The sequence below is a fragment of the Nansenia antarctica genome (assembly GCF_963989245.1).
Source record: "Nansenia antarctica genome assembly, chromosome: 2".
NCBI classification, from domain to species: domain Eukaryota; kingdom Metazoa; phylum Chordata; class Actinopteri; order Argentiniformes; family Microstomatidae; genus Nansenia; species Nansenia antarctica.
The window spans coordinates 27280596-27306392 of NC_137675.1; the positions used below are offsets into that span (position 1 = coordinate 27280596).

Genomic DNA, 25797 nt, shown 5'->3' on the forward strand with positions numbered 1-25797 from the left:
GTCAACACGCTAATATATTGTATGGGAGATGAGGCGGATGATATTTTACGTGGACTAAATCTGACTGATGCTCTAAGACGTACTTACCAAGGGGTGCGCGATGGATTACAGGGTTTCTTCGTAGTCAAGAAGAACGTTATCTACGAGCGTGCCAAATTTAACATGCGCAAGCAGGGAGAATGCGAGACGGTGGACTCATTTGTGACGACACTATATGCGCTGGCGGAGCATTGTACATATGGAGTGCTACATGACGGAAAAGGGGAAGAAGGACATGAAGCAGGAGCCACCTTTGGAGGAGTTTGTTGTAGAGAAGATAATGGACCGACGTATCGTCAATGGGAAGGTTGAATACTTTCTGAAATGGAAAGGATTTCCAGAGTGAGTACAACCTGGAAGTGCTTCCCTGGTATGGGGCTATGTTTGTAGAATTAAATGTGAATTATTGGCTTGGTGATCTTTTTTAAAAAATATATTTCAGGACGGATAACACATGGGAGCCTGCGGAAAACCTTGACTGTCCGGAGCTGATTTCAGCGTTCCTTGAATCCCAGAAGAATGTAGTGGAGAAGCCTGATAACAAAAGGAAGTCCTCCACTGAGGAGCCAGAGACTGAGGACAACAAAGCCAAGAAGAAGAAGGATACGGTGGGTGTGCTGACTGATCTGCAGCTGAGGTTATCAAGTGTATGTGCATGCAATGATTGTACCCACTTAGATAGCCTTTTCCATTTACACCTGTCCTTTCATGTAGACACAATCACAATATGGACAGTATCTGGATACACAATGTTTTAATGCAAGGTTTAAATGGGGTCTCGGTGTCCACCCTGAGGGCGGGGGGGGGGTACATTAATTGGGTGTAAGGCCCTGCAACAGTCTAGTATCCTGCTACACAAACGGGAGATGGGGATCCTGCGTTATGAGCCATTGCTGGTTCATGTGACCTGGTTTGCACAAGGTGTAGCCTACTTACAGTTCACATAAAAAGGTAAAGTATGCAGGTTCCCAGAGAGCTGATCTGTGTTGTGGTAAATGGTAATTTATTTATTGTGTTGTCTGTTTCAGAGTGAAAAGGAACCTTGACCCAGAGAGGATCATCGGCGCAACAGACGGCAGTGGTGAACTGAGGTTCCTGATGAAATGGTGAGTCTCACATGCACAAATGCCTCTGTATATAAACCCCTCAAAAAAAGTTCGGAAATGCTTTTCTTGTTGATTATTCCTCCCCTTTAATAATACCAATTGGTATTGTATTTGCACACGGTGTCGCTAGCCACCCATAGCTTGGCTAGTTAGTCCATTATGTGGTATTATTGTAATTCTGTACAGGCCACCGTTGTGACATCAGGTCAGGTGGGCGGGGGACAACAAGACAGGGAGAGACCGGTATTGACAGAGCTCACGGAGCGAGTTACAATAAAGACACTTACATTTAAATACAGAAGGACTCACGCGTATTTGTAATAGAATAACACGACATGGTGTCAGCAGTCCTGTAAGTGAGTGTTAAGAGTTAGGTCGGCCGACAGTGTCATTTGAGCTCGTGACGGTGAGAAGGGAGGAAGAAAAGATGGTTGATAATGCTAACGCGGGAGCAGCTGCAGTCCAGAGAGCGGCGCCAGTTTCAAGTGCTACGTTCAGCATCCAGCCTCCGGAGTCCTTCCACTTTTCAAAGCCGCAAGAGTGGGCCAAATGGATACGCAGGTTTGAAAGATTTCGTCTGGCAAGTAACCTGACGGTTAGCACTGAAGAGAATCAAGTCAACACGCTAATATATTGTATGGGAGATGAGGCGGATGATATTTTACGTGGACTAAATCTGACTGATGCTCTAAGACGTACTTACCAAGGGGTGCGCGATGGATTACAGGGTTTCTTCGTAGTCAAGAAGAACGTTATCTACGAGCGTGCCAAATTTAACATGCGCAAGCAGGGAGAATGCGAGACGGTGGACTCATTTGTGACGACACTATATGCGCTGGCGGAGCATTGTACATATGGAGTGCTACATGACGGAAAAGGGGAAGAAGGACATGAAGCAGGAGCCACCTTTGGAGGAGTTTGTTGTAGAGAAGATAATGGACCGACGTATCGTCAATGGGAAGGTTGAATACTTTCTGAAATGGAAAGGATTTCCAGAGTGAGTACAACCTGGAAGTGCTTCCCTGGTATGGGGCTATGTTTGTAGAATTAAATGTGAATTATTGGCTTGGTGATCTTTTTTAAAAAATATATTTCAGGACGGATAACACATGGGAGCCTGCGGAAAACCTTGACTGTCCGGAGCTGATTTCAGCGTTCCTTGAATCCCAGAAGAATGTAGTGGAGAAGCCTGATAACAAAAGGAAGTCCTCCACTGAGGAGCCAGAGACTGAGGACAACAAAGCCAAGAAGAAGAAGGATACGGTGGGTGTGCTGACTGATCTGCAGCTGAGGTTATCAAGTGTATGTGCATGCAATGATTGTACCCACTTAGATAGCCTTTTCCATTTACACCTGTCCTTTCATGTAGACACAATCACAATATGGACAGTATCTGGATACACAATGTTTTAATGCAAGGTTTAAATGGGGTCTCGGTGTCCACCCTGAGGGCGGGGGGGGGGTACATTAATTGGGTGTAAGGCCCTGCAACAGTCTAGTATCCTGCTACACAAACGGGAGATGGGGATCCTGCGTTATGAGCCATTGCTGGTTCATGTGACCTGGTTTGCACAAGGTGTAGCCTACTTACAGTTCACATAAAAAGGTAAAGTATGCAGGTTCCCAGAGAGCTGATCTGTGTTGTGGTAAATGGTAATTTATTTATTGTGTTGTCTGTTTCAGAGTGAAAAGGAACCTTGACCCAGAGAGGATCATCGGCGCAACAGACGGCAGTGGTGAACTGAGGTTCCTGATGAAATGGTGAGTCTCACATGCACAAATGCCTCTGTATATAAACCCCTCCAAAAAAGTTCGGAAATGCTTTTCTTGTTGATTATTCCTCCCCTTTAATAATACCAATTGGTATTGTATTTGCACACGGTGTCGCTAGCCACCCATAGCTTGGCTAGTTAGTCCATTATGTGGTATTATTGTAATTCTGTACAGGCCACCGTTGTGACATCAGGTCAGGTGGGCGGGGGACAACAAGACAGGGAGAGACCGGTATTGACAGAGCTCACGGAGCGAGTTACAATAAAGACACTTACATTTAAATACAGAAGGACTCACGCGTATTTGTAATAGAATAACACGACATGGTGTCAGCAGTCCTGTAAGTGAGTGTTAAGAGTTAGGTCGGCCGACAGTGTCATTTGAGCTCGTGACGGTGAGAAGGGAGGAAGAAAAGATGGTTGATAATGCTAACGCGGGAGCAGCTGCAGTCCAGAGAGCGGCGCCAGTTTCAAGTGCTACGTTCAGCATCCAGCCTCCGGAGTCCTTCCACTTTTCAAAGCCGCAAGAGTGGGCCAAATGGATACGCAGGTTTGAAAGATTTCGTCTGGCAAGTAACCTGACGGTTAGCACTGAAGAGAATCAAGTCAACACGCTAATATATTGTATGGGAGATGAGGCGGATGATATTTTACGTGGACTAAATCTGACTGATGCTCTAAGACGTACTTACCAAGGGGTGCGCGATGGATTACAGGGTTTCTTCGTAGTCAAGAAGAACGTTATCTACGAGCGTGCCAAATTTAACATGCGCAAGCAGGGAGAATGCGAGACGGTGGACTCATTTGTGACGACACTATATGCGCTGGCGGAGCATTGTACATATGGAGTGCTACATGACGGAAAAGGGGAAGAAGGACATGAAGCAGGAGCCACCTTTGGAGGAGTTTGTTGTAGAGAAGATAATGGACCGACGTATCGTCAATGGGAAGGTTGAATACTTTCTGAAATGGAAAGGATTTCCAGAGTGAGTACAACCTGGAAGTGCTTCCCTGGTATGGGGCTATGTTTGTAGAATTAAATGTGAATTATTGGCTTGGTGATCTTTTTTAAAAAATATATTTCAGGACGGATAACACATGGGAGCCTGCGGAAAACCTTGACTGTCCGGAGCTGATTTCAGCGTTCCTTGAATCCCAGAAGAATGTAGTGGAGAAGCCTGATAACAAAAGGAAGTCCTCCACTGAGGAGCCAGAGACTGAGGACAACAAAGCCAAGAAGAAGAAGGATACGGTGGGTGTGCTGACTGATCTGCAGCTGAGGTTATCAAGTGTATGTGCATGCAATGATTGTACCCACTTAGATAGCCTTTTCCATTTACACCTGTCCTTTCATGTAGACACAATCACAATATGGACAGTATCTGGATACACAATGTTTTAATGCAAGGTTTAAATGGGGTCTCGGTGTTAGGGATGGACGGTTTCCAATTATTGAAACCGAAAAACCGTCAGAGAGTAAAACCGCGGTTTTCCGGTTAACCGAAAAATACAGTAAAAAAAAAAAAAAAAAAAAAAAATGTAAAAAAAAAAAAAAAAAAAACGCCAATTTCCTACTGCTACAATACACTCATGTCGAACACCATTAAAACACCGTAAGCACAGTCGCAACACATTTAGGCTACTTAGTTTCACAAATATAAGTGGAAAGGCAGACTTTTGTAAGCTACACCATACATGAAAACACATGAACACTTAACACACCAGCTCCGCTGATCCAGGGTGCACGCCTGCACGGAAGATCATCTCTTGGAACAGCGTCTTCATTGAATGAACTGCTTTCTCAATATCTTGGTTCTTAGACAAAGTTTCAGCTGCTGCTCAATGTATTTAAATATTTGAATACTGCTCAATAATCACTGAAATATTAGACTTAGAATTATGCAGTGAACATACTTAAAGCTTTTCATAAAAACCACATGCCGCGAGACTGACTCGTCCTGAACTGTCGTAAGTCAATCAACAAAGAATGCCCCATCAAAATAAAAGTGCCCATGGTAGAGCTGTCAAAATAGAGCTTTCAAAATAAATGTACTAATACAGATAGAGATAAATACAGAACTACCTTTGCGTCACTAAGTGACCGCGTATCTTCTGAGACATGCGTTCTGTCATCACTTTCAGTAGCGCCTTCACACACAGTGGCGCTGTGCACAAACACTCTTGATCCGTATAGCTCTTGTTTTATTATATTGTGGTTTAGTAAATACTGCACTTGGAGTTACATTCAATGCATGATTTGTGCTATAGAACATAAATAAAGTTTGATTGATTGATTGATATCAAATCAAATCACATTTTATTTCTATAGCGCATTTCTCACAAAAGTGACCCAATGCGCTTTACAGAGAGCAGCGAAAATGATCTTATTAAATGTAAGCGAGTAATTGTAAAAAAACTTTCCTATCTACCAATAACTGAAGGCAACTATCTTTCCCATAGAGTGATTCGTTACCCTTAAATATAATCCCAATTAGATATTAATCCTCAGTTATTCTTCACAACTGACCAAACCTCTCACTCATTGCGCGGCAGATTCAGACTGTATCATTGTTATTTTCACACACGACAAACATGTGACATGTTCCAGTTTTATTCTTATTCTATTTTATTCTTCTAAAAAAAAAAAAAAAAAAAAAAAAAAAAAAACGGTTTCAGACGGTTTTGATAAAAAACCGTTTCTATTTTTATAAACCCCGGTTTTCGGTTTAACCGAAAAACCGTCCATCCCTACTCGGTGTCCACCCTGAGGGCGGGGGGGGGGTACATTAATTGGGTGTAAGGCCCTGCAACAGTCTAGTATCCTGCTACACAAACGGGAGATGGGGATCCTGCGTTATGAGCCATTGCTGGTTCATGTGACCTGGTTTGCACAAGGTGTAGCCTACTTACAGTTCACATAAAAAGGTAAAGTATGCAGGTTCCCAGAGAGCTGATCTGTGTTGTGGTAAATGGTAATTTATTTATTGTGTTGTCTGTTTCAGAGTGAAAAGGAACCTTGACCCAGAGAGGATCATCGGCGCAACAGACGGCAGTGGTGAACTGAGGTTCCTGATGAAATGGTGAGTCTCACATGCACAAATGCCTCTGTATATAAACCCCTCAAAAAAAGTTCGGAAATGCTTTTCTTGTTGATTATTCCTCCCCTTTAATAATACCAATTGGTATTGTATTTGCACACGGTGTCGCTAGCCACCCATAGCTTGGCTAGTTAGTCCATTATGTGGTATTATTGTAATTCTGTACAGGCCACCGTTGTGACATCAGGTCAGGTGGGCGGGGGACAACAAGACAGGGAGAGACTGGTATTGACAGAGCTCACGGAGCGAGTTACAATAAAGACACTTACATTTAAATACAGAAGGACTCACGCGTATTTGTAATAGAATAACACGACATGGTGTCAGCAGTCCTGTAAGTGAGTGTTAAGAGTTAGGTCGGCCGACAGTGTCATTTGAGCTCGTGACGGTGAGAAGGGAGGAAGAAAAGATGGTTGATAATGCTAACGCGGGAGCAGCTGCAGTCCAGAGAGCGGCGCCAGTTTCAAGTGCTACGTTCAGCATCCAGCCTCCGGAGTCCTTCCACTTTTCAAAGCCGCAAGAGTGGGCCAAATGGATACGCAGGTTTGAAAGATTTCGTCTGGCAAGTAACCTGACGGTTAGCACTGAAGAGAATCAAGTCAACACGCTAATATATTGTATGGGAGATGAGGCGGATGATATTTTACGTGGACTAAATCTGACTGATGCTCTAAGACGTACTTACCAAGGGGTGCGCGATGGATTACAGGGTTTCTTCGTAGTCAAGAAGAACGTTATCTACGAGCGTGCCAAATTTAACATGCGCAAGCAGGGAGAATGCGAGACGGTGGACTCATTTGTGACGACACTATATGCGCTGGCGGAGCATTGTACATATGGAGTGCTACATGACGGAAAAGGGGAAGAAGGGCATGAAGCAGGAGCCACCTTTGGAGGAGTTTGTTGTAGAGAAGATAATGGACCGACGTATCGTCAATGGGAAGGTTGAATACTTTCTGAAATGGAAAGGATTTCCAGAGTGAGTACAACCTGGAAGTGCTTCCCTGGTATGGGGCTATGTTTGTAGAATTAAATGTGAATTATTGGCTTGGTGATCTTTTAAAAAAAATATATTTCAGGACGGATAACACATGGGAGCCTGCGGAAAACCTTGACTGTCCGGAGCTGATTTCAGCGTTCCTTGAATCCCAGAAGAATGTAGTGGAGAAGCCTGATAACAAAAGGAAGTCCTCCACTGAGGAGCCAGAGACTGAGGACAACAAAGCCAAGAAGAAGAAGGATACGGTGGGTGTGCTGACTGATCTGCAGCTGAGGTTATCAAGTGTATGTGCATGCAATGATTGTACCCACTTAGATAGCCTTTTCCATTTACACCTGTCCTTTCATGTAGACACAATCACAATATGGACAGTATCTGGATACACAATGTTTTAATGCAAGGTTTAAATGGGGTCTCGGTGTCCACCCTGAGGGCGGGGGGGGGGTACATTAATTGGGTGTAAGGCCCTGCAACAGTCTAGTATCCTGCTACACAAACGGGAGATGGGGATCCTGCGTTATGAGCCATTGCTGGTTCATGTGACCTGGTTTGCACAAGGTGTAGCCTACTTACAGTTCACATAAAAAGGTAAAGTATGCAGGTTCCCAGAGAGCTGATCTGTGTTGTGGTAAATGGTAATTTATTTATTGTGTTGTCTGTTTCAGAGTGAAAAGGAACCTTGACCCAGAGAGGATCATCGGCGCAACAGACGGCAGTGGTGAACTGAGGTTCCTGATGAAATGGTGAGTCTCACATGCACAAATGCCTCTGTATATAAACCCCTCAAAAAAAGTTCGGAAATGCTTTTCTTGTTGATTATTCCTCCCCTTTAATAATACCAATTGGTATTGTATTTGCACACGGTGTCGCTAGCCACCCATAGCTTGGCTAGTTAGTCCATTATGTGGTATTATTGTAATTCTGTACAGGCCACCGTTGTGACATCAGGTCAGGTGGGCGGGGGACAACAAGACAGGGAGAGACTGGTATTGACAGAGCTCACGGAGCGAGTTACAATAAAGACACTTACATTTAAATACAGAAGGACTCACGCGTATTTGTAATAGAATAACACGACATGGTGTCAGCAGTCCTGTAAGTGAGTGTTAAGAGTTAGGTCGGCCGACAGTGTCATTTGAGCTCGTGACGGTGAGAAGGGAGGAAGAAAAGATGGTTGATAATGCTAACGCGGGAGCAGCTGCAGTCCAGAGAGCGGCGCCAGTTTCAAGTGCTACGTTCAGCATCCAGCCTCCGGAGTCCTTCCACTTTTCAAAGCCGCAAGAGTGGGCCAAATGGATACGCAGGTTTGAAAGATTTCGTCTGGCAAGTAACCTGACGGTTAGCACTGAAGAGAATCAAGTCAACACGCTAATATATTGTATGGGAGATGAGGCGGATGATATTTTACGTGGACTAAATCTGACTGATGCTCTAAGACGTACTTACCAAGGGGTGCGCGATGGATTACAGGGTTTCTTCGTAGTCAAGAAGAACGTTATCTACGAGCGTGCCAAATTTAACATGCGCAAGCAGGGAGAATGCGAGACGGTGGACTCATTTGTGACGACACTATATGCGCTGGCGGAGCATTGTACATATGGAGTGCTACATGACGGAAAAGGGGAAGAAGGACATGAAGCAGGAGCCACCTTTGGAGGAGTTTGTTGTAGAGAAGATAATGGACCGACGTATCGTCAATGGGAAGGTTGAATACTTTCTGAAATGGAAAGGATTTCCAGAGTGAGTACAACCTGGAAGTGCTTCCCTGGTATGGGGCTATGTTTGTAGAATTAAATGTGAATTATTGGCTTGGTGATCTTTTTTTAAAAATATATTTCAGGACGGATAACACATGGGAGCCTGCGGAAAACCTTGACTGTCCGGAGCTGATTTCAGCGTTCCTTGAATCCCAGAAGAATGTAGTGGAGAAGCCTGATAACAAAAGGAAGTCCTCCACTGAGGAGCCAGAGACTGAGGACAACAAAGCCAAGAAGAAGAAGGATACGGTGGGTGTGCTGACTGATCTGCAGCTGAGGTTATCAAGTGTATGTGCATGCAATGATTGTACCCACTTAGATAGCCTTTTCCATTTACACCTGTCCTTTCATGTAGACACAATCACAATATGGACAGTATCTGGATACACAATGTTTTAATGCAAGGTTTAAATGGGGTCTCGGTGTCCACCCTGAGGGCGGGGGGGGGGTACATTAATTGGGTGTAAGGCCCTGCAACAGTCTAGTATCCTGCTACACAAACGGGAGATGGGGATCCTGCGTTATGAGCCATTGCTGGTTCATGTGACCTGGTTTGCACAAGGTGTAGCCTACTTACAGTTCACATAAAAAGGTAAAGTATGCAGGTTCCCAGAGAGCTGATCTGTGTTGTGGTAAATGGTAATTTATTTATTGTGTTGTCTGTTTCAGAGTGAAAAGGAACCTTGACCCAGAGAGGATCATCGGCGCAACAGACGGCAGTGGTGAACTGAGGTTCCTGATGAAATGGTGAGTCTCACATGCACAAATGCCTCTGTATATAAACCCCTCAAAAAAAGTTCGGAAATGCTTTTCTTGTTGATTATTCCTCCCCTTTAATAATACCAATTGGTATTGTATTTGCACACGGTGTCGCTAGCCACCCATAGCTTGGCTAGTTAGTCCATTATGTGGTATTATTGTAATTCTGTACAGGCCACCGTTGTGACATCAGGTCAGGTGGGCGGGGGACAACAAGACAGGGAGAGACTGGTATTGACAGAGCTCACGGAGCGAGTTACAATAAAGACACTTACATTTAAATACAGAAGGACTCACGCGTATTTGTAATAGAATAACACGACATGGTGTCAGCAGTCCTGTAAGTGAGTGTTAAGAGTTAGGTCGGCCGACAGTGTCATTTGAGCTCGTGACGGTGAGAAGGGAGGAAGAAAAGATGGTTGATAATGCTAACGCGGGAGCAGCTGCAGTCCAGAGAGCGGCGCCAGTTTCAAGTGCTACGTTCAGCATCCAGCCTCCGGAGTCCTTCCACTTTTCAAAGCCGCAAGAGTGGGCCAAATGGATACGCAGGTTTGAAAGATTTCGTCTGGCAAGTAACCTGACGGTTAGCACTGAAGAGAATCAAGTCAACACGCTAATATATTGTATGGGAGATGAGGCGGATGATATTTTACGTGGACTAAATCTGACTGATGCTCTAAGACGTACTTACCAAGGGGTGCGCGATGGATTACAGGGTTTCTTCGTAGTCAAGAAGAACGTTATCTACGAGCGTGCCAAATTTAACATGCGCAAGCAGGGAGAATGCGAGACGGTGGACTCATTTGTGACGACACTATATGCGCTGGCGGAGCATTGTACATATGGAGTGCTACATGACGGAAAAGGGGAAGAAGGACATGAAGCAGGAGCCACCTTTGGAGGAGTTTGTTGTAGAGAAGATAATGGACCGACGTATCGTCAATGGGAAGGTTGAATACTTTCTGAAATGGAAAGGATTTCCAGAGTGAGTACAACCTGGAAGTGCTTCCCTGGTATGGGGCTATGTTTGTAGAATTAAATGTGAATTATTGGCTTGGTGATCTTTTTTTAAAAATATATTTCAGGACGGATAACACATGGGAGCCTGCGGAAAACCTTGACTGTCCGGAGCTGATTTCAGCGTTCCTTGAATCCCAGAAGAATGTAGTGGAGAAGCCTGATAACAAAAGGAAGTCCTCCACTGAGGAGCCAGAGACTGAGGACAACAAAGCCAAGAAGAAGAAGGATACGGTGGGTGTGCTGACTGATCTGCAGCTGAGGTTATCAAGTGTATGTGCATGCAATGATTGTACCCACTTAGATAGCCTTTTCCATTTACACCTGTCCTTTCATGTAGACACAATCACAATATGGACAGTATCTGGATACACAATGTTTTAATGCAAGGTTTAAATGGGGTCTCAGTGTCCACCCTGAGGGCGGGGGGGGGGTACATTAATTGGGTGTAAGGCCCTGCAACAGTCTAGTATCCTGCTACACAAACGGGAGATGGGGATCCTGCGTTATGAGCCATTGCTGGTTCATGTGACCTGGTTTGCACAAGGTGTAGCCTACTTACAGTTCACATAAAAAGGTAAAGTATGCAGGTTCCCAGAGAGCTGATCTGTGTTGTGGTAAATGGTAATTTATTTATTGTGTTGTCTGTTTCAGAGTGAAAAGGAACCTTGACCCAGAGAGGATCATCGGCGCAACAGACGGCAGTGGTGAACTGAGGTTCCTGATGAAATGGTGAGTCTCACATGCACAAATGCCTCTGTATATAAACCCCTCAAAAAAAGTTCGGAAATGCTTTTCTTGTTGATTATTCCTCCCCTTTAATAATACCAATTGGTATTGTATTTGCACACGGTGTCGCTAGCCACCCATAGCTTGGCTAGTTAGTCCATTATGTGGTATTATTGTAATTCTGTACAGGCCACCGTTGTGACATCAGGTCAGGTGGGCGGGGGACAACAAGACAGGGAGAGACTGGTATTGACAGAGCTCACGGAGCGAGTTACAATAAAGACACTTACATTTAAATACAGAAGGACTCACGCGTATTTGTAATAGAATAACACGACATGGTGTCAGCAGTCCTGTAAGTGAGTGTTAAGAGTTAGGTCGGCCGACAGTGTCATTTGAGCTCGTGACGGTGAGAAGGGAGGAAGAAAAGATGGTTGATAATGCTAACGCGGGAGCAGCTGCAGTCCAGAGAGCGGCGCCAGTTTCAAGTGCTACGTTCAGCATCCAGCCTCCGGAGTCCTTCCACTTTTCAAAGCCGCAAGAGTGGGCCAAATGGATACGCAGGTTTGAAAGATTTCGTCTGGCAAGTAACCTGACGGTTAGCACTGAAGAGAATCAAGTCAACACGCTAATATATTGTATGGGAGATGAGGCGGATGATATTTTACGTGGACTAAATCTGACTGATGCTCTAAGACGTACTTACCAAGGGGTGCGCGATGGATTACAGGGTTTCTTCGTAGTCAAGAAGAACGTTATCTACGAGCGTGCCAAATTTAACATGCGCAAGCAGGGAGAATGCGAGACGGTGGACTCATTTGTGACGACACTATATGCGCTGGCGGAGCATTGTACATATGGAGTGCTACATGACGGAAAAGGGGAAGAAGGACATGAAGCAGGAGCCACCTTTGGAGGAGTTTGTTGTAGAGAAGATAATGGACCGACGTATCGTCAATGGGAAGGTTGAATACTTTCTGAAATGGAAAGGATTTCCAGAGTGAGTACAACCTGGAAGTGCTTCCCTGGTATGGGGCTATGTTTGTAGAATTAAATGTGAATTATTGGCTTGGTGATCTTTTTTAAAAAATATATTTCAGGACGGATAACACATGGGAGCCTGCGGAAAACCTTGACTGTCCGGAGCTGATTTCAGCGTTCCTTGAATCCCAGAAGAATGTAGTGGAGAAGCCTGATAACAAAAGGAAGTCCTCCACTGAGGAGCCAGAGACTGAGGACAACAAAGCCAAGAAGAAGAAGGATACGGTGGGTGTGCTGACTGATCTGCAGCTGAGGTTATCAAGTGTATGTGCATGCAATGATTGTACCCACTTAGATAGCCTTTTCCATTTACACCTGTCCTTTCATGTAGACACAATCACAATATGGACAGTATCTGGATACACAATGTTTTAATGCAAGGTTTAAATGGGGTCTCGGTGTTAGGGATGGACGGTTTCCAATTATTGAAACCGAAAAACCGTCAGAGAGTAAAACCGCGGTTTTCCGGTTAACCGAAAAATACAGTAAAAAAAAAAAAAAAAAAAAAAAAATGTAAAAAAAAAAAAAAAAAAAAACGCCAATTTCCTACTGCTACAATACACTCATGTCGAACACCATTAAAACACCGTAAGCACAGTCGCAACACATTTAGGCTACTTAGTTTCACAAATATAAGTGGAAAGGCAGACTTTTGTAAGCTACACCATACATGAAAACACATGAACACTTAACACACCAGCTCCGCTGATCCAGGGTGCACGCCTGCACGGAAGATCATCTCTTGGAACAGCGTCTTCATTGAATGAACTGCTTTCTCAATATCTTGGTTCTTAGACAAAGTTTCAGCTGCTGCTCAATGTATTTAAATATTTGAATACTGCTCAATAATCACTGAAATATTAGACTTAGAATTATGCAGTGAACATACTTAAAGCTTTTCATAAAAACCACATGCCGCGAGACTGACTCGTCCTGAACTGTCGTAAGTCAATCAACAAAGAATGCCCCATCAAAATAAAAGTGCCCATGGTAGAGCTGTCAAAATAGAGCTTTCAAAATAAATGTACTAATACAGATAGAGATAAATACAGAACTACCTTTGCGTCACTAAGTGACCGCGTATCTTCTGAGACATGCGTTCTGTCATCACTTTCAGTAGCGCCTTCACACACAGTGGCGCTGTGCACAAACACTCTTGATCCGTATAGCTCTTGTTTTATTATATTGTGGTTTAGTAAATACTGCACTTGGAGTTACATTCAATGCATGATTTGTGCTATAGAACATAAATAAAGTTTGATTGATTGATTGATATCAAATCAAATCACATTTTATTTCTATAGCGCATTTCTCACAAAAGTGACCCAATGCGCTTTACAGAGAGCAGCGAAAATGATCTTATTAAATGTAAGCGAGTAATTGTAAAAAAACTTTCCTATCTACCAATAACTGAAGGCAACTATCTTTCCCATAGAGTGATTCGTTACCCTTAAATATAATCCCAATTAGATATTAATCCTCAGTTATTCTTCACAACTGACCAAACCTCTCACTCATTGCGCGGCAGATTCAGACTGTATCATTGTTATTTTCACACACGACAAACATGTGACATGTTCCAGTTTTATTCTTATTCTATTTTATTCTTCTAAAAAAAAAAAAAAAAAAAAAAAAAAAAAAAACGGTTTCAGACGGTTTTGATAAAAAACCGTTTCTATTTTTATAAACCCCGGTTTTCGGTTTAACCGAAAAACCGTCCATCCCTACTCGGTGTCCACCCTGAGGGCGGGGGGGGGGTACATTAATTGGGTGTAAGGCCCTGCAACAGTCTAGTATCCTGCTACACAAACGGGAGATGGGGATCCTGCGTTATGAGCCATTGCTGGTTCATGTGACCTGGTTTGCACAAGGTGTAGCCTACTTACAGTTCACATAAAAAGGTAAAGTATGCAGGTTCCCAGAGAGCTGATCTGTGTTGTGGTAAATGGTAATTTATTTATTGTGTTGTCTGTTTCAGAGTGAAAAGGAACCTTGACCCAGAGAGGATCATCGGCGCAACAGACGGCAGTGGTGAACTGAGGTTCCTGATGAAATGGTGAGTCTCACATGCACAAATGCCTCTGTATATAAACCCCTCAAAAAAAGTTCGGAAATGCTTTTCTTGTTGATTATTCCTCCCCTTTAATAATACCAATTGGTATTGTATTTGCACACGGTGTCGCTAGCCACCCATAGCTTGGCTAGTTAGTCCATTATGTGGTATTATTGTAATTCTGTACAGGCCACCGTTGTGACATCAGGTCAGGTGGGCGGGGGACAACAAGACAGGGAGAGACTGGTATTGACAGAGCTCACGGAGCGAGTTACAATAAAGACACTTACATTTAAATACAGAAGGACTCACGCGTATTTGTAATAGAATAACACGACATGGTGTCAGCAGTCCTGTAAGTGAGTGTTAAGAGTTAGGTCGGCCGACAGTGTCATTTGAGCTCGTGACGGTGAGAAGGGAGGAAGAAAAGATGGTTGATAATGCTAACGCGGGAGCAGCTGCAGTCCAGAGAGCGGCGCCAGTTTCAAGTGCTACGTTCAGCATCCAGCCTCCGGAGTCCTTCCACTTTTCAAAGCCGCAAGAGTGGGCCAAATGGATACGCAGGTTTGAAAGATTTCGTCTGGCAAGTAACCTGACGGTTAGCACTGAAGAGAATCAAGTCAACACGCTAATATATTGTATGGGAGATGAGGCGGATGATATTTTACGTGGACTAAATCTGACTGATGCTCTAAGACGTACTTACCAAGGGGTGCGCGATGGATTACAGGGTTTCTTCGTAGTCAAGAAGAACGTTATCTACGAGCGTGCCAAATTTAACATGCGCAAGCAGGGAGAATGCGAGACGGTGGACTCATTTGTGACGACACTATATGCGCTGGCGGAGCATTGTACATATGGAGTGCTACATGACGGAAAAGGGGAAGAAGGACATGAAGCAGGAGCCACCTTTGGAGGAGTTTGTTGTAGAGAAGATAATGGACCGACGTATCGTCAATGGGAAGGTTGAATACTTTCTGAAATGGAAAGGATTTCCAGAGTGAGTACAACCTGGAAGTGCTTCCCTGGTATGGGGCTATGTTTGTAGAATTAAATGTGAATTATTGGCTTGGTGATCTTTTTTTAAAAATATATTTCAGGACGGATAACACATGGGAGCCTGCGGAAAACCTTGACTGTCCGGAGCTGATTTCAGCGTTCCTTGAATCCCAGAAGAATGTAGTGGAGAAGCCTGATAACAAAAGGAAGTCCTCCACTGAGGAGCCAGAGACTGAGGACAACAAAGCCAAGAAGAAGAAGGATACGGTGGGTGTGCTGACTGATCTGCAGCTGAGGTTATCAAGTGTATGTGCATGCAATGATTGTACCCACTTAGATAGCCTTTTCCATTTACACCTGTCCTTTCATGTAGACACAATCACAATATGGACAGTATCTGGATACACAATGTTTTAATGCAAGGTTTAAATGGGGTCTCGGTGTCCACCCTGAGGGCGGGGGGGGGGTACATTAATTGGGTGTAAGGCCCTGCAACAGTCTAGTATCCTGCTACACAAACGGGAGATGGGGATCCTGCGTTATGAGCCATTGCTGGTTCATGTGACCTGGTTTGCACAAGGTGTAGCCTACTTACAGTTCACATAAAAAGGTAAAGTATGCAGGTTCCCAGAGAGCTGATCTGTGTTGTGGTAAATGGTAATTTATTTATTGTGTTGTCTGTTTCAGAGTGAAAAGGAACCTTGACCCAGAGAGGATCATCGGCGCAACAGACGGCAGTGGTGAACTGAGGTTCCTGATGAAATGGTGAGTCTCACATGCACAAATGCCTCTGTATATAAACCCCTCAAAAAAAGTTCGGAAATGCTTTTCTTGTTGATTATTCCTCCCCTTTAATAATACCAATTGGTATTGTATTTGCACACGGTGTCGCTAGCCACCCATAGCTTGGCTAGTTAGTCCATTATGTGGTATTATTGTAATTCTGTACAGGCCACCGTTGTGACATCAGGTCAGGTGGGCGGGGGACAACAAGACAGGGAGAGACTGGTATTGACAGAGCTCACGGAGCGAGTTACAATAAAGACACTTACATTTAAATACAGAAGGACTCACGCGTATTTGTAATAGAATAACACGACATGGTGTCAGCAGTCCTGTAAGTGAGTGTTAAGAGTTAGGTCGGCCGACAGTGTCATTTGAGCTCGTGACGGTGAGAAGGGAGGAAGAAAAGATGGTTGATAATGCTAACGCGGGAGCAGCTGCAGTCCAGAGAGCGGCGCCAGTTTCAAGTGCTCCTTCTTCTCTCCTCTCTGTCGTGGGCGGTCGCATTCCTTTTCGCTCTCCTCTCCCCTGCTTTTTTTTGTTTGCTCTACACTGCACTGACTCTTCAGAAGCAAAATGGATTTGTTAAGCTGGTCCCTGAATACAATTGATAACCTATTTTCCACGAGGAAAGCTGGTTCGGGGGAACCTGCCTGCCCAGACGGAACCTTTGCCGCAGGTTACATCAGAGATGCCTGGGACAACTGGCGTCTCGTTTGCTTGGCAGTCATGTCGATTGAGGACGTGGAAGATGTTTTCATTTTCGGATTCATGATAGTTGGACACATTGGACTAGGGTTGAGTAGTGTGATGATCTATCGGCAAATTAAAAAGCTGGGAGCAGCGATTAGCGAGCTGCGCGAGCTGCCCCACTTGATCAAAGAACTGGGGAGGGCGGCTGGAATGCACGGCGCTGCGCTTACGGATCTGAACCGTAAGGTCCTGGATCTGGATCGCAGGGTGGGCAATCTTGCTGCTCCCCAAATTGGCGTTTGACAGGAGACCCCAAATTTTCGAGAGGTTTGATTCTATGGAATGCTGTTTTTCCTCGCAGTGAACCCATTCACCTGATTATGGCCCAAAAGCTCCCCCATGCCCTGAAGACTCCATGCAGCGTGCCAACCCCCCCCCCCCCTCTGGTGAACTCTGTGCCGCCTTCTGGGGCAGTGCTCAAGGCCGTTGTCCATAGCGACACTGATTGCTGCTCTACTACGAGGACGGGTCGGACTGACCCAGAACATCCTGAGACTTTACCCCACCTTATCTCTCTACCCCCCCCACTCCTCCCTCCCCCCACCCATACCTACCTACCCACCCCACTCCTCCCTCCCCCTGCCCATGCCACCCCGCCACCCCCCCCCCCTCCCTTCTACAGTATTCTGTGGACTACAGCGCCGAGGCGTGGGTAACCCGCAATATGGCTGCCGTGGTTTTACAGTTTGTTGTGTTCTCTCTGCATTGCTGTCTGTCCTGTGTTGTTTTGTTTGCATTGCATTTAGAAATGCTCTTACTGTAACGCCGAATCAAGTTCCTATATGTGTATGCATAAATGGCAATAAACGTTATCTCATCTCAAGTGCTACGTTCAGCATCCAGCCTCCGGAGTCCTTCCACTTTTCAAAGCCGCAAGAGTGGGCCAAATGGATACGCAGGTTTGAAAGATTTCGTCTGGCAAGTAACCTGACGGTTAGCACTGAAGAGAATCAAGTCAACACGCTAATATATTGTATGGGAGATGAGGCGGATGATATTTTACGTGGACTAAATCTGACTGATGCTCTAAGACGTACTTACCAAGGGGTGCGCGATGGATTACAGGGTTTCTTCGTAGTCAAGAAGAACGTTATCTACGAGCGTGCCAAATTTAACATGCGCAAGCAGGGAGAATGCGAGACGGTGGACTCATTTGTGACGACACTATATGCGCTGGCGGAGCATTGTACATATGGAGTGCTACATGACGGAAAAGGGGAAGAAGGACATGAAGCAGGAGCCACCTTTGGAGGAGTTTGTTGTAGAGAAGATAATGGACCGACGTATCGTCAATGGGAAGGTTGAATACTTTCTGAAATGGAAAGGATTTCCAGAGTGAGTACAACCTGGAAGTGCTTCCCTGGTATGGGGCTATGTTTGTAGAATTAAATGTGAATTATTGGCTTGGTGATCTTTTTTTAAAAATATATTTCAGGACGGATAACACATGGGAGCCTGCGGAAAACCTTGACTGTCCGGAGCTGATTTCAGCGTTCCTTGAATCCCAGAAGAATGTAGTGGAGAAGCCTGATAACAAAAGGAAGTCCTCCACTGAGGAGCCAGAGACTGGAGGACAACAAAGCCAAGAAGAAGAAGGATACGGTGGGTGTGCTGACTGATCTGCAGCTGAGGTTATCAAGTGTATGTGCATGCAATGATTGTACCCACTTAGATAGCCTTTTCCATTTACACCTGTCCTTTCATGTAGACACAATCACAATATGGACAGTATCTGGATACACAATGTTTTAATGCAAGGTTTAAATGGGGTCTCGGTGTCCACCCTGAGGGCGGGGGGGGGGGTACATTAATTGGGTGTAAGGCCCTGCAACAGTCTAGTATCCTGCTACACAAACGGGAGATGGGGATCCTGCGTTATGAGCCATTGCTGGTTCATGTGACCTGGTTTGCACAAGGTGTAGCCTACTTACAGTTCACATAAAAAGGTAAAGTATGCAGGTTCCCAGAGAGCTGATCTGTGTTGTGGTAAATGGTAATTTATTTATTGTGTTGTCTGTTTCAGAGTGAAAAGGAACCTTGACCCAGAGAGGATCATCGGCGCAACAGACGGCAGTGGTGAACTGAGGTTCCTGATGAAATGGTGAGTCTCACATGCACAAATGCCTCTGTATATAAACCCCTCAAAAAAAGTTCGGAAATGCTTTTCTTGTTGATTATTCCTCCCCTTTAATAATACCAATTGGTATTGTATTTGCACACGGTGTCGCTAGCCACCCATAGCTTGGCTAGTTAGTCCATTATGTGGTATTATTGTAATTCTGTACAGGCCACCGTTGTGACATCAGGTCAGGTGGGCGGGGGACAACAAGACAGGGAGAGACTGGTATTGACAGAGCTCACGGAGCGAGTTACAATAAAGACACTTACATTTAAATACAGAAGGACTCACGCGTATTTGTAATAGAATAACACGACATGGTGTCAGCAGTCCTGTAAGTGAGTGTTAAGAGTTAGGTCGGCCGACAGTGTCATTTGAGCTCGTGACGGTGAGAAGGGAGGAAGAAAAGATGGTTGATAATGCTAACGCGGGAGCAGCTGCAGTCCAGAGAGCGGCGCCAGTTTCAAGTGCTACGTTCAGCATCCAGCCTCCGGAGTCCTTCCACTTTTCAAAGCCGCAAGAGTGGGCCAAATGGATACGCAGGTTTGAAAGATTTCGTCTGGCAAGTAACCTGACGGTTAGCACTGAAGAGAATCAAGTCAACACGCTAATATATTGTATGGGAGATGAGGCGGATGATATTTTACGTGGACTAAATCTGACTGATGCTCTAAGACGTACTTACCAAGGGGTGCGCGATGGATTACAGGGTTTCTTCGTAGTCAAGAAGAACGTTATCTACGAGCGTGCCAAATTTAACATGCGCAAGCAGGGAGAATGCGAGACGGTGGACTCATTTGTGACGACACTATATGCGCTGGCGGAGCATTGTACATATGGAGTGCTACATGACGGAAAAGGGGAAGAAGGACATGAAGCAGGAGCCACCTTTGGAGGAGTTTGTTGTAGAGAAGATAATGGACCGACGTATCGTCAATGGGAAGGTTGAATACTTTCTGAAATGGAAAGGATTTCCAGAGTGAGTACAACCTGGAAGTGCTTCCCTGGTATGGGGCTATGTTTGTAGAATTAAATGTGAATTATTGGCTTGGTGATCTTTTTTTAAAAATATATTTCAGGACGGATAACACATGGGAGCCTGCGGAAAACCTTGACTGTCCGGAGCTGATTTCAGCGTTCCTTGAATCCCAGAAGAATGTAGTGGAGAAGCCTGATAACAAAAGGAAGTCCTCCACTGAGGAGCCAGAGACTGAGGACAACAAAGCCAAGAAGAAGAAGGATACGGTGGGTGTGCTGACTGATCTGCAGCTGAGGTTATCAAGTGTATGTGCATGCAATGATTGTACCCACTTAGATAGCCTTTTCCATTTACACCTGTCCTTTCATGTAGACACAATCACAATATGGACAGTATCTGGATACACAATGTTTTAATGCAAGGTTTAAATGGGGTCTCGGTGTCCACCCTGAGGGCGGGGGGGGGGTACATTAATTGGGTGTAAGGCCCTGCAACAGTCTAGTATCCTGCTACACAAACGGGAGATGGGGATCCTGCGTTATGAGCCATTGCTGGTTCATGTGACCTGGTTTGCACAAGGTGTAGCCTACTTACAGTTCACATAAAAAGGTAAAGTATGCAGGTTCCCAGAGAGCTGATCTGTGTTGTGGTAAATGGTAATTTATTTATTGTGTTGTCTGTTTCAGAGTGAAAAGGAACCTTGACCCAGAGAGGATCATCGGCGCAACAGACGGCAGTGGTGAACTGAGGTTCCTGATGAAATGGTGAGTCTCACATGCACAAATGCCTCTGTATATAAACCCCTCAAAAAAAGTTCGGAAATGCTTTTCTTGTTGATTATTCCTCCCCTTTAATATTACCAATTGGTATTGTATTTGCACACGGTGTCGCTAGCCACCCATAGCTTGGCTAGTTAGTCCATTATGTGGTATTATTGTAATTCTGTACAGGCCACCGTTGTGACATCAGGTCAGGTGGGCGGGGGACAACAAGACAGGGAGAGTGGTATTGACAGAGCTCACGGAGCGAGTTACAATAAAGACACTTACATTTAAATACAGAAGGACTCACGCGTATTTGTAATAGAATAACACGACATGGTGTCAGCAGTCCTGTAAGTGAGTGTTAAGAGTTAGGTCGGCCGACAGTGTCATTTGAGCTCGTGACGGTGAGAAGGGAGGAAGAAAAGATGGTTGATAATGCTAACGCGGGAGCAGCTGCAGTCCAGAGAGCGGCGCCAGTTTCAAGTGCTACGTTCAGCATCCAGCCTCCGGAGTCCTTCCACTTTTCAAAGCCGCAAGAGTGGGCCAAATGGATACGCAGGTTTGAAAGATTTCGTCTGGCAAGTAACCTGACGGTTAGCACTGAAGAGAATCAAGTCAACACGCTAATATATTGTATGGGAGATGAGGCGGATGATATTTTACGTGGACTAAATCTGACTGATGCTCTAAGACGTACTTACCAAGGGGTGCGCGATGGATTACAGGGTTTCTTCGTAGTCAAGAAGAACGTTATCTACGAGCGTGCCAAATTTAACATGCGCAAGCAGGGAGAATGCGAGACGGTGGACTCATTTGTGACGACACTATATGCGCTGGCGGAGCATTGTACATATGGAGTGCTACATGACGGAAAAGGGGAAGAAGGACATGAAGCAGGAGCCAACTTTGGAGGAGTTTGTTGTAGAGAAGATAATGGACCGACGTATCGTCAATGGGAAGGTTGAATACTTTCTGAAATGGAAAGGATTTCCAGAGTGAGTACAACCTGGAAGTGCTTCCCTGGTATGGGGCTATGTTTGTAGAATTAAATGTGAATTATTGGCTTGGTGATCTTTTTTAAAAAATATATTTCAGGACGGATAACACATGGGAGCCTGCGGAAAACCTTGACTGTCCGGAGCTGATTTCAGCGTTCCTTGAATCCCAGAAGAATGTAGTGGAGAAGCCTGATAACAAAAGGAAGTCCTCCACTGAGGAGCCAGAGACTGAGGACAACAAAGCCAAGAAGAAGAAGGATACGGTGGGTGTGCTGACTGATCTGCAGCTGAGGTTATCAAGTGTATGTGCATGCAATGATTGTACCCACTTAGATAGCCTTTTCCATTTACACCTGTCCTTTCATGTAGACACAATCACAATATGGACAGTATCTGGATACACAATGTTTTAATGCAAGGTTTAAATGGGGTCTCGGTGTCCACCCTGAGGGCGGGGGGGGGGGGTACATTAATTGGGTGTAAGGCCCTGCAACAGTCTAGTATCCTGCTACACAAACGGGAGATGGGGATCCTGCGTTATGAGCCATTGCTGGTTCATGTGACCTGGTTTGCACAAGGTGTAGCCTACTTACAGTTCACATAAAAAGGTAAAGTATGCAGGTTCCCAGAGAGCTGATCTGTGTTGTGGTAAATGGTAATTTATTTATTGTGTTGTCTGTTTCAGAGTGAAAAGCCACGGGGCTTTGCCAGGAACCTTGACCCAGAGAGGATCATCGGCGCAACAGACGGCAGTGGTGAACTGAGGTTCCTGATGAAATGGTGAGTCTCACATGCACAAATGCCGACCTCGTACTTGTTGTCCCCACTCAAATCACACGTTCACTCGTATTGCTTTTTGTAGTCACTTTGGAACCCAACTTTGTTTGGAACCCAACTCTACATGGCAATACTTGAAATTGGGGGTGTTCATGATTAACAGTTATTAGATTACGTCTAATGATCGCAAGGTCGGCAGATCGTTGGTTCGAACCCCGGCTGGCTACATGTCGAGGTGTCATGGGCAAGACACTGAACCCCAAATTGCTCCCAATGAGCAGGTCAGCACCTTGCATGGTAGCTTGCCACCATTGGTGTATGAATGGGTGAATGAGAGGCCATTGTAAAGCGCTATGGAATAAGGCGCTTTAAGTCAGTCCATTTACCATTTAGATTAACCGTTGACTAGAAATGTAACCGGTTATTCTTATTGATTGATTTGATTAATTTAGTAAAATAACATTGGCAGATGGTGGTGGGTTGATAAAACCAGAGGTGTAAGTTTGATAATAAAACATTTTGACTTTCTGCTGGGTTTTTCCCTAACTGAAAAAGGGTCTTAGATGGGGGTCAGGGGAGAGTTATGGCTGCTAGGGGGTTTTAGGACGGCTTTTAAGGCCCATTCCCGATTCCCTTCCCTACGGCTCGTTTTGGAGTGCTGCTCACTTTGGAGCCAAGGCCTCTGAACAGAGCCACAAGGCGTAGGTAGTGGTTGAAATCTTTCCCAATTAAATGGGACAACCCTTCAAGACCCTGATGGGTCATCAGTAGTGTCATAGAAAAACATTGACGTTAGTGATTCATTCACAATTTAAGTTTTACACTATCAATCGATCAAACACGTCAAATCAAGTCATCAAATAACAAATAACAATGCTTCATTATCAGACCATGACAGAATAACAGTGCTCTGTAGGCTATCAACTGTGCTCCTACCGTGCCAGTCTGCACTGATATAGGACAACCGTGCAACAACTTCGTGGCTTAAGTTAAATTCGGGTGTCATATGCCATCAAAGGGGGGAAATACGACATGGAAATATGTCAAAATGCATGACTATCATGCCCAAATCAGCCGTAAAATATGTAACATTAGGTAGATAACGTTAGTAGACACGGAGCGCAGTTTTAGTTTAATAAGTGCAATAGCGTCATATGCCATCAAAGGGGGGAAATGCGACATGAAATGTTAAAATGCACCACTATCATGCACAAAACATGTAACGTCAGATAGATAACATTAGACACAGAGCGCAGATTTATTTTTATGGAGTTCTAAAATCCGATATGACAGGAACGCTGGAGAAACAGCCGCTGTCCATGTTATTAGTCAGCTACATGATATAACCCATCAATAATATGGCATAATAACAACTGTTCGGATTAGATTGCGTGTTTTGGTTCAAGAAGTGCCATAGCTATAGCTTCATGCCATCGAAGGGGGAAAATGCGACATGGAAAATGGTTGTGCTTGTTATTAGGGGTGTAACGGATCACGGATAATCCGTGATCCGTTCGGATCGCCCTCCACGGTTCGGAACGCATGTGTACCGCGGATCAATAGCAAAATCGTTTTTTTTTTTTTTTTTTTTTCTTTCCCAACACCAGGGGAGCCACCCCTCCTAAATTTCGTTGTTTGGTACCTGTACTGTAGCAATGACAATAAAGACCATTCATTCATTCAAATGTAACCGGTAGAAAAACAATCATGTGCGCTTTATTCTCACTCTCTGCATGTGTACTGAGTTGACAACAACATTCATTCACTCATCTCTGTCCCAATTATATCACGTCATATCACCCGCTAAGCAGCCTGGGTGATTGTGTAAACACACAAAAAAAGTACTCTGTTACTTTGCAGCAGTGATGTTATATATATGTTGTTATATATAGATGTTATATATATATATATATATGTGATATATATATATATCAGTTTTGACATCTTGAATGTTGTTTTTTTGTTTCACACATTAAAAGTGGTGTTTTTACAGAATTCAAGGAAAATGTTGTTTTTATTAAAAAAAATATATGTTTTGTGTTGATCCGAAAAATGATCCGATCCGTGACTCAAAATCCGTGCCACGATCCGATCCGTGAGTTAGGTGATCCGTTACACCCCTACTTGTTATAAAGAAAAGGTCTATAATACATCCCTGCCTTTTGAAGTCCTCCTTACTACCGTACTTTTCATAATGCACTTCCAACTTTTGTTTACACTTATGTGAATCTGCCTTTTTATTAGGGACATTTTCAGAAATGTCTTAAATAAATACGCTTCTGTCCTTGCTAGTTTGTAAGGTTTGGGTTGCCATGGAAATGAGAGCATGACTGACATGATGGAAGTTTATCAAACTTGCTACTAAAGGTCTATAATTAGTATGAGTCCTGAGCTATTCTTTTTCTCCCTCTGCTCTACAGGAAGAGCTCAGACGAGGCTGATCTGGTTCCGGCCCGTGAGGCAAACACTCGCTGTCCTCAGGTGGTCATAGCCTTCTATGAGGAGAGGCTCACCTGGTTCCCCTGTCCTGAGGATGAGTCACAGTAGCACCTGTTACGGTCTCCTCCCTGCTGTCTTGGTCTGATTATGTTGCAGGATGGCAGTGGGGAGAGGAGGCCTGATTGGCTGATGTAGCACACCTGTGCCTATTTAGGGTGTGCGTGGGGGATCAGTCTCTCTCTCTCTCTCTCCATACAGGATATCCTTTGTTTTACTCCTTTGTTAGTGGCAAACCTTTTGTTCTTTAGTTTACACCTTACAACATTCCACATTACAGATCACTCACCCACACCCTACACAACTGATAAACTGACTATCACATCACATTTCTTCATTATTTATAGTCTTTAGTTGTTAATAAAAGAATAATTTACCTTTACCCTCGACTTGTCTCCCTATTTTGTCACTTACTCTGAGCCGGGTTAGTGACACACCCCACCTGACAAATGTCCCCGTGGCCCTGTTCCTGCCTCCGGACTAAAATATGTTTAAAATAAAGGTTTATATGCTTCATTTTACCCTCTCTGTCTGGTCTCTTGTGTGTTTTCACTATGAAAGTGACATGGACCCTGACCTCTCTAGTTACATTGGTGACTACATACTGCAACGCTTCTTTTGCCACCTTTCATATGAAGGAAGACTTTCTGCTGATCAGTGCCAACAGTCAACAAGTGGATTACCTGTTGGCTCAGGAGTCCCATGTCAGGAAAGGAGCATGACATAATAAAGTGCCCTCTGTTTGTCTTTGGAAAGGA

The 25797-nt window shown here is 44.5% G+C and overlaps 10 protein-coding genes across 10 annotated transcripts; all 10 read left to right on the top strand.

Moving 5' to 3' along the window:
- Positions 1-250: 250 nt before the first annotated feature.
- Positions 251-1149, top strand: LOC308150037 (chromobox protein homolog 3-like; the record flags this gene model as incomplete). The annotated part of the gene is made up of 3 exons (XM_080522907.1): positions 251-381; positions 482-676; positions 1068-1149. The coding sequence occupies 3 exons, from the start codon at positions 251-253 to the stop codon at positions 1147-1149; spliced, it is 408 nt and encodes a 135-aa protein (XP_080379033.1).
- Positions 1150-2011: 862 nt separating this feature from the next.
- LOC308150038 (chromobox protein homolog 3-like) lies at positions 2012-2910 on the top strand (the record flags this gene model as incomplete). The annotated part of the gene is made up of 3 exons (XM_080522908.1): positions 2012-2142; positions 2243-2437; positions 2829-2910. 3 exons carry the CDS (start codon positions 2012-2014, stop codon positions 2908-2910), a joined length of 408 nt encoding a protein of 135 aa, XP_080379034.1.
- Positions 2911-3772: 862 nt separating this feature from the next.
- Positions 3773-6001, top strand: LOC308150039 (chromobox protein homolog 3-like; the record flags this gene model as incomplete). The annotated part of the gene is made up of 3 exons (XM_080522909.1): positions 3773-3903; positions 4004-4198; positions 5920-6001. The coding sequence occupies 3 exons, from the start codon at positions 3773-3775 to the stop codon at positions 5999-6001; spliced, it is 408 nt and encodes a 135-aa protein (XP_080379035.1).
- Positions 6002-6863: 862 nt separating this feature from the next.
- Positions 6864-7762, top strand: LOC308150040 (chromobox protein homolog 3-like; the record flags this gene model as incomplete). Its single annotated transcript, XM_080522910.1, has 3 exons — positions 6864-6994; positions 7095-7289; positions 7681-7762. 3 exons carry the CDS (start codon positions 6864-6866, stop codon positions 7760-7762), a joined length of 408 nt encoding a protein of 135 aa, XP_080379036.1.
- Positions 7763-8624: 862 nt separating this feature from the next.
- On the top strand, positions 8625-9523 carry LOC308150041 (chromobox protein homolog 3-like; the record flags this gene model as incomplete). Its single annotated transcript, XM_080522911.1, has 3 exons — positions 8625-8755; positions 8856-9050; positions 9442-9523. The coding sequence occupies 3 exons, from the start codon at positions 8625-8627 to the stop codon at positions 9521-9523; spliced, it is 408 nt and encodes a 135-aa protein (XP_080379037.1).
- Positions 9524-10385: 862 nt separating this feature from the next.
- Positions 10386-11284, top strand: LOC308150042 (chromobox protein homolog 3-like; the record flags this gene model as incomplete). Its single annotated transcript, XM_080522912.1, has 3 exons — positions 10386-10516; positions 10617-10811; positions 11203-11284. The coding sequence occupies 3 exons, from the start codon at positions 10386-10388 to the stop codon at positions 11282-11284; spliced, it is 408 nt and encodes a 135-aa protein (XP_080379038.1).
- Positions 11285-12146: 862 nt separating this feature from the next.
- Positions 12147-14378, top strand: LOC308150043 (chromobox protein homolog 3-like; the record flags this gene model as incomplete). Its single annotated transcript, XM_080522913.1, has 3 exons — positions 12147-12277; positions 12378-12572; positions 14297-14378. 3 exons carry the CDS (start codon positions 12147-12149, stop codon positions 14376-14378), a joined length of 408 nt encoding a protein of 135 aa, XP_080379039.1.
- Positions 14379-18110: 3732 nt separating this feature from the next.
- On the top strand, positions 18111-19011 carry LOC308150044 (chromobox protein homolog 3-like; the record flags this gene model as incomplete). Its single annotated transcript, XM_080522914.1, has 3 exons — positions 18111-18241; positions 18342-18512; positions 18930-19011. The coding sequence occupies 3 exons, from the start codon at positions 18111-18113 to the stop codon at positions 19009-19011; spliced, it is 384 nt and encodes a 127-aa protein (XP_080379040.1).
- An 862-nt stretch (positions 19012-19873) lies between these two features.
- LOC308150045 (chromobox protein homolog 3-like) lies at positions 19874-20772 on the top strand (the record flags this gene model as incomplete). The annotated part of the gene is made up of 3 exons (XM_080522915.1): positions 19874-20004; positions 20105-20299; positions 20691-20772. 3 exons carry the CDS (start codon positions 19874-19876, stop codon positions 20770-20772), a joined length of 408 nt encoding a protein of 135 aa, XP_080379041.1.
- Positions 20773-21632: 860 nt separating this feature from the next.
- Positions 21633-25090, top strand: LOC308150046 (chromobox protein homolog 3-like; the record flags this gene model as incomplete). The annotated part of the gene is made up of 4 exons (XM_080522916.1): positions 21633-21763; positions 21864-22029; positions 22452-22546; positions 24964-25090. 4 exons carry the CDS (start codon positions 21633-21635, stop codon positions 25088-25090), a joined length of 519 nt encoding a protein of 172 aa, XP_080379042.1.
- Between the last annotated feature and the right edge of the window lie 707 nt (positions 25091-25797).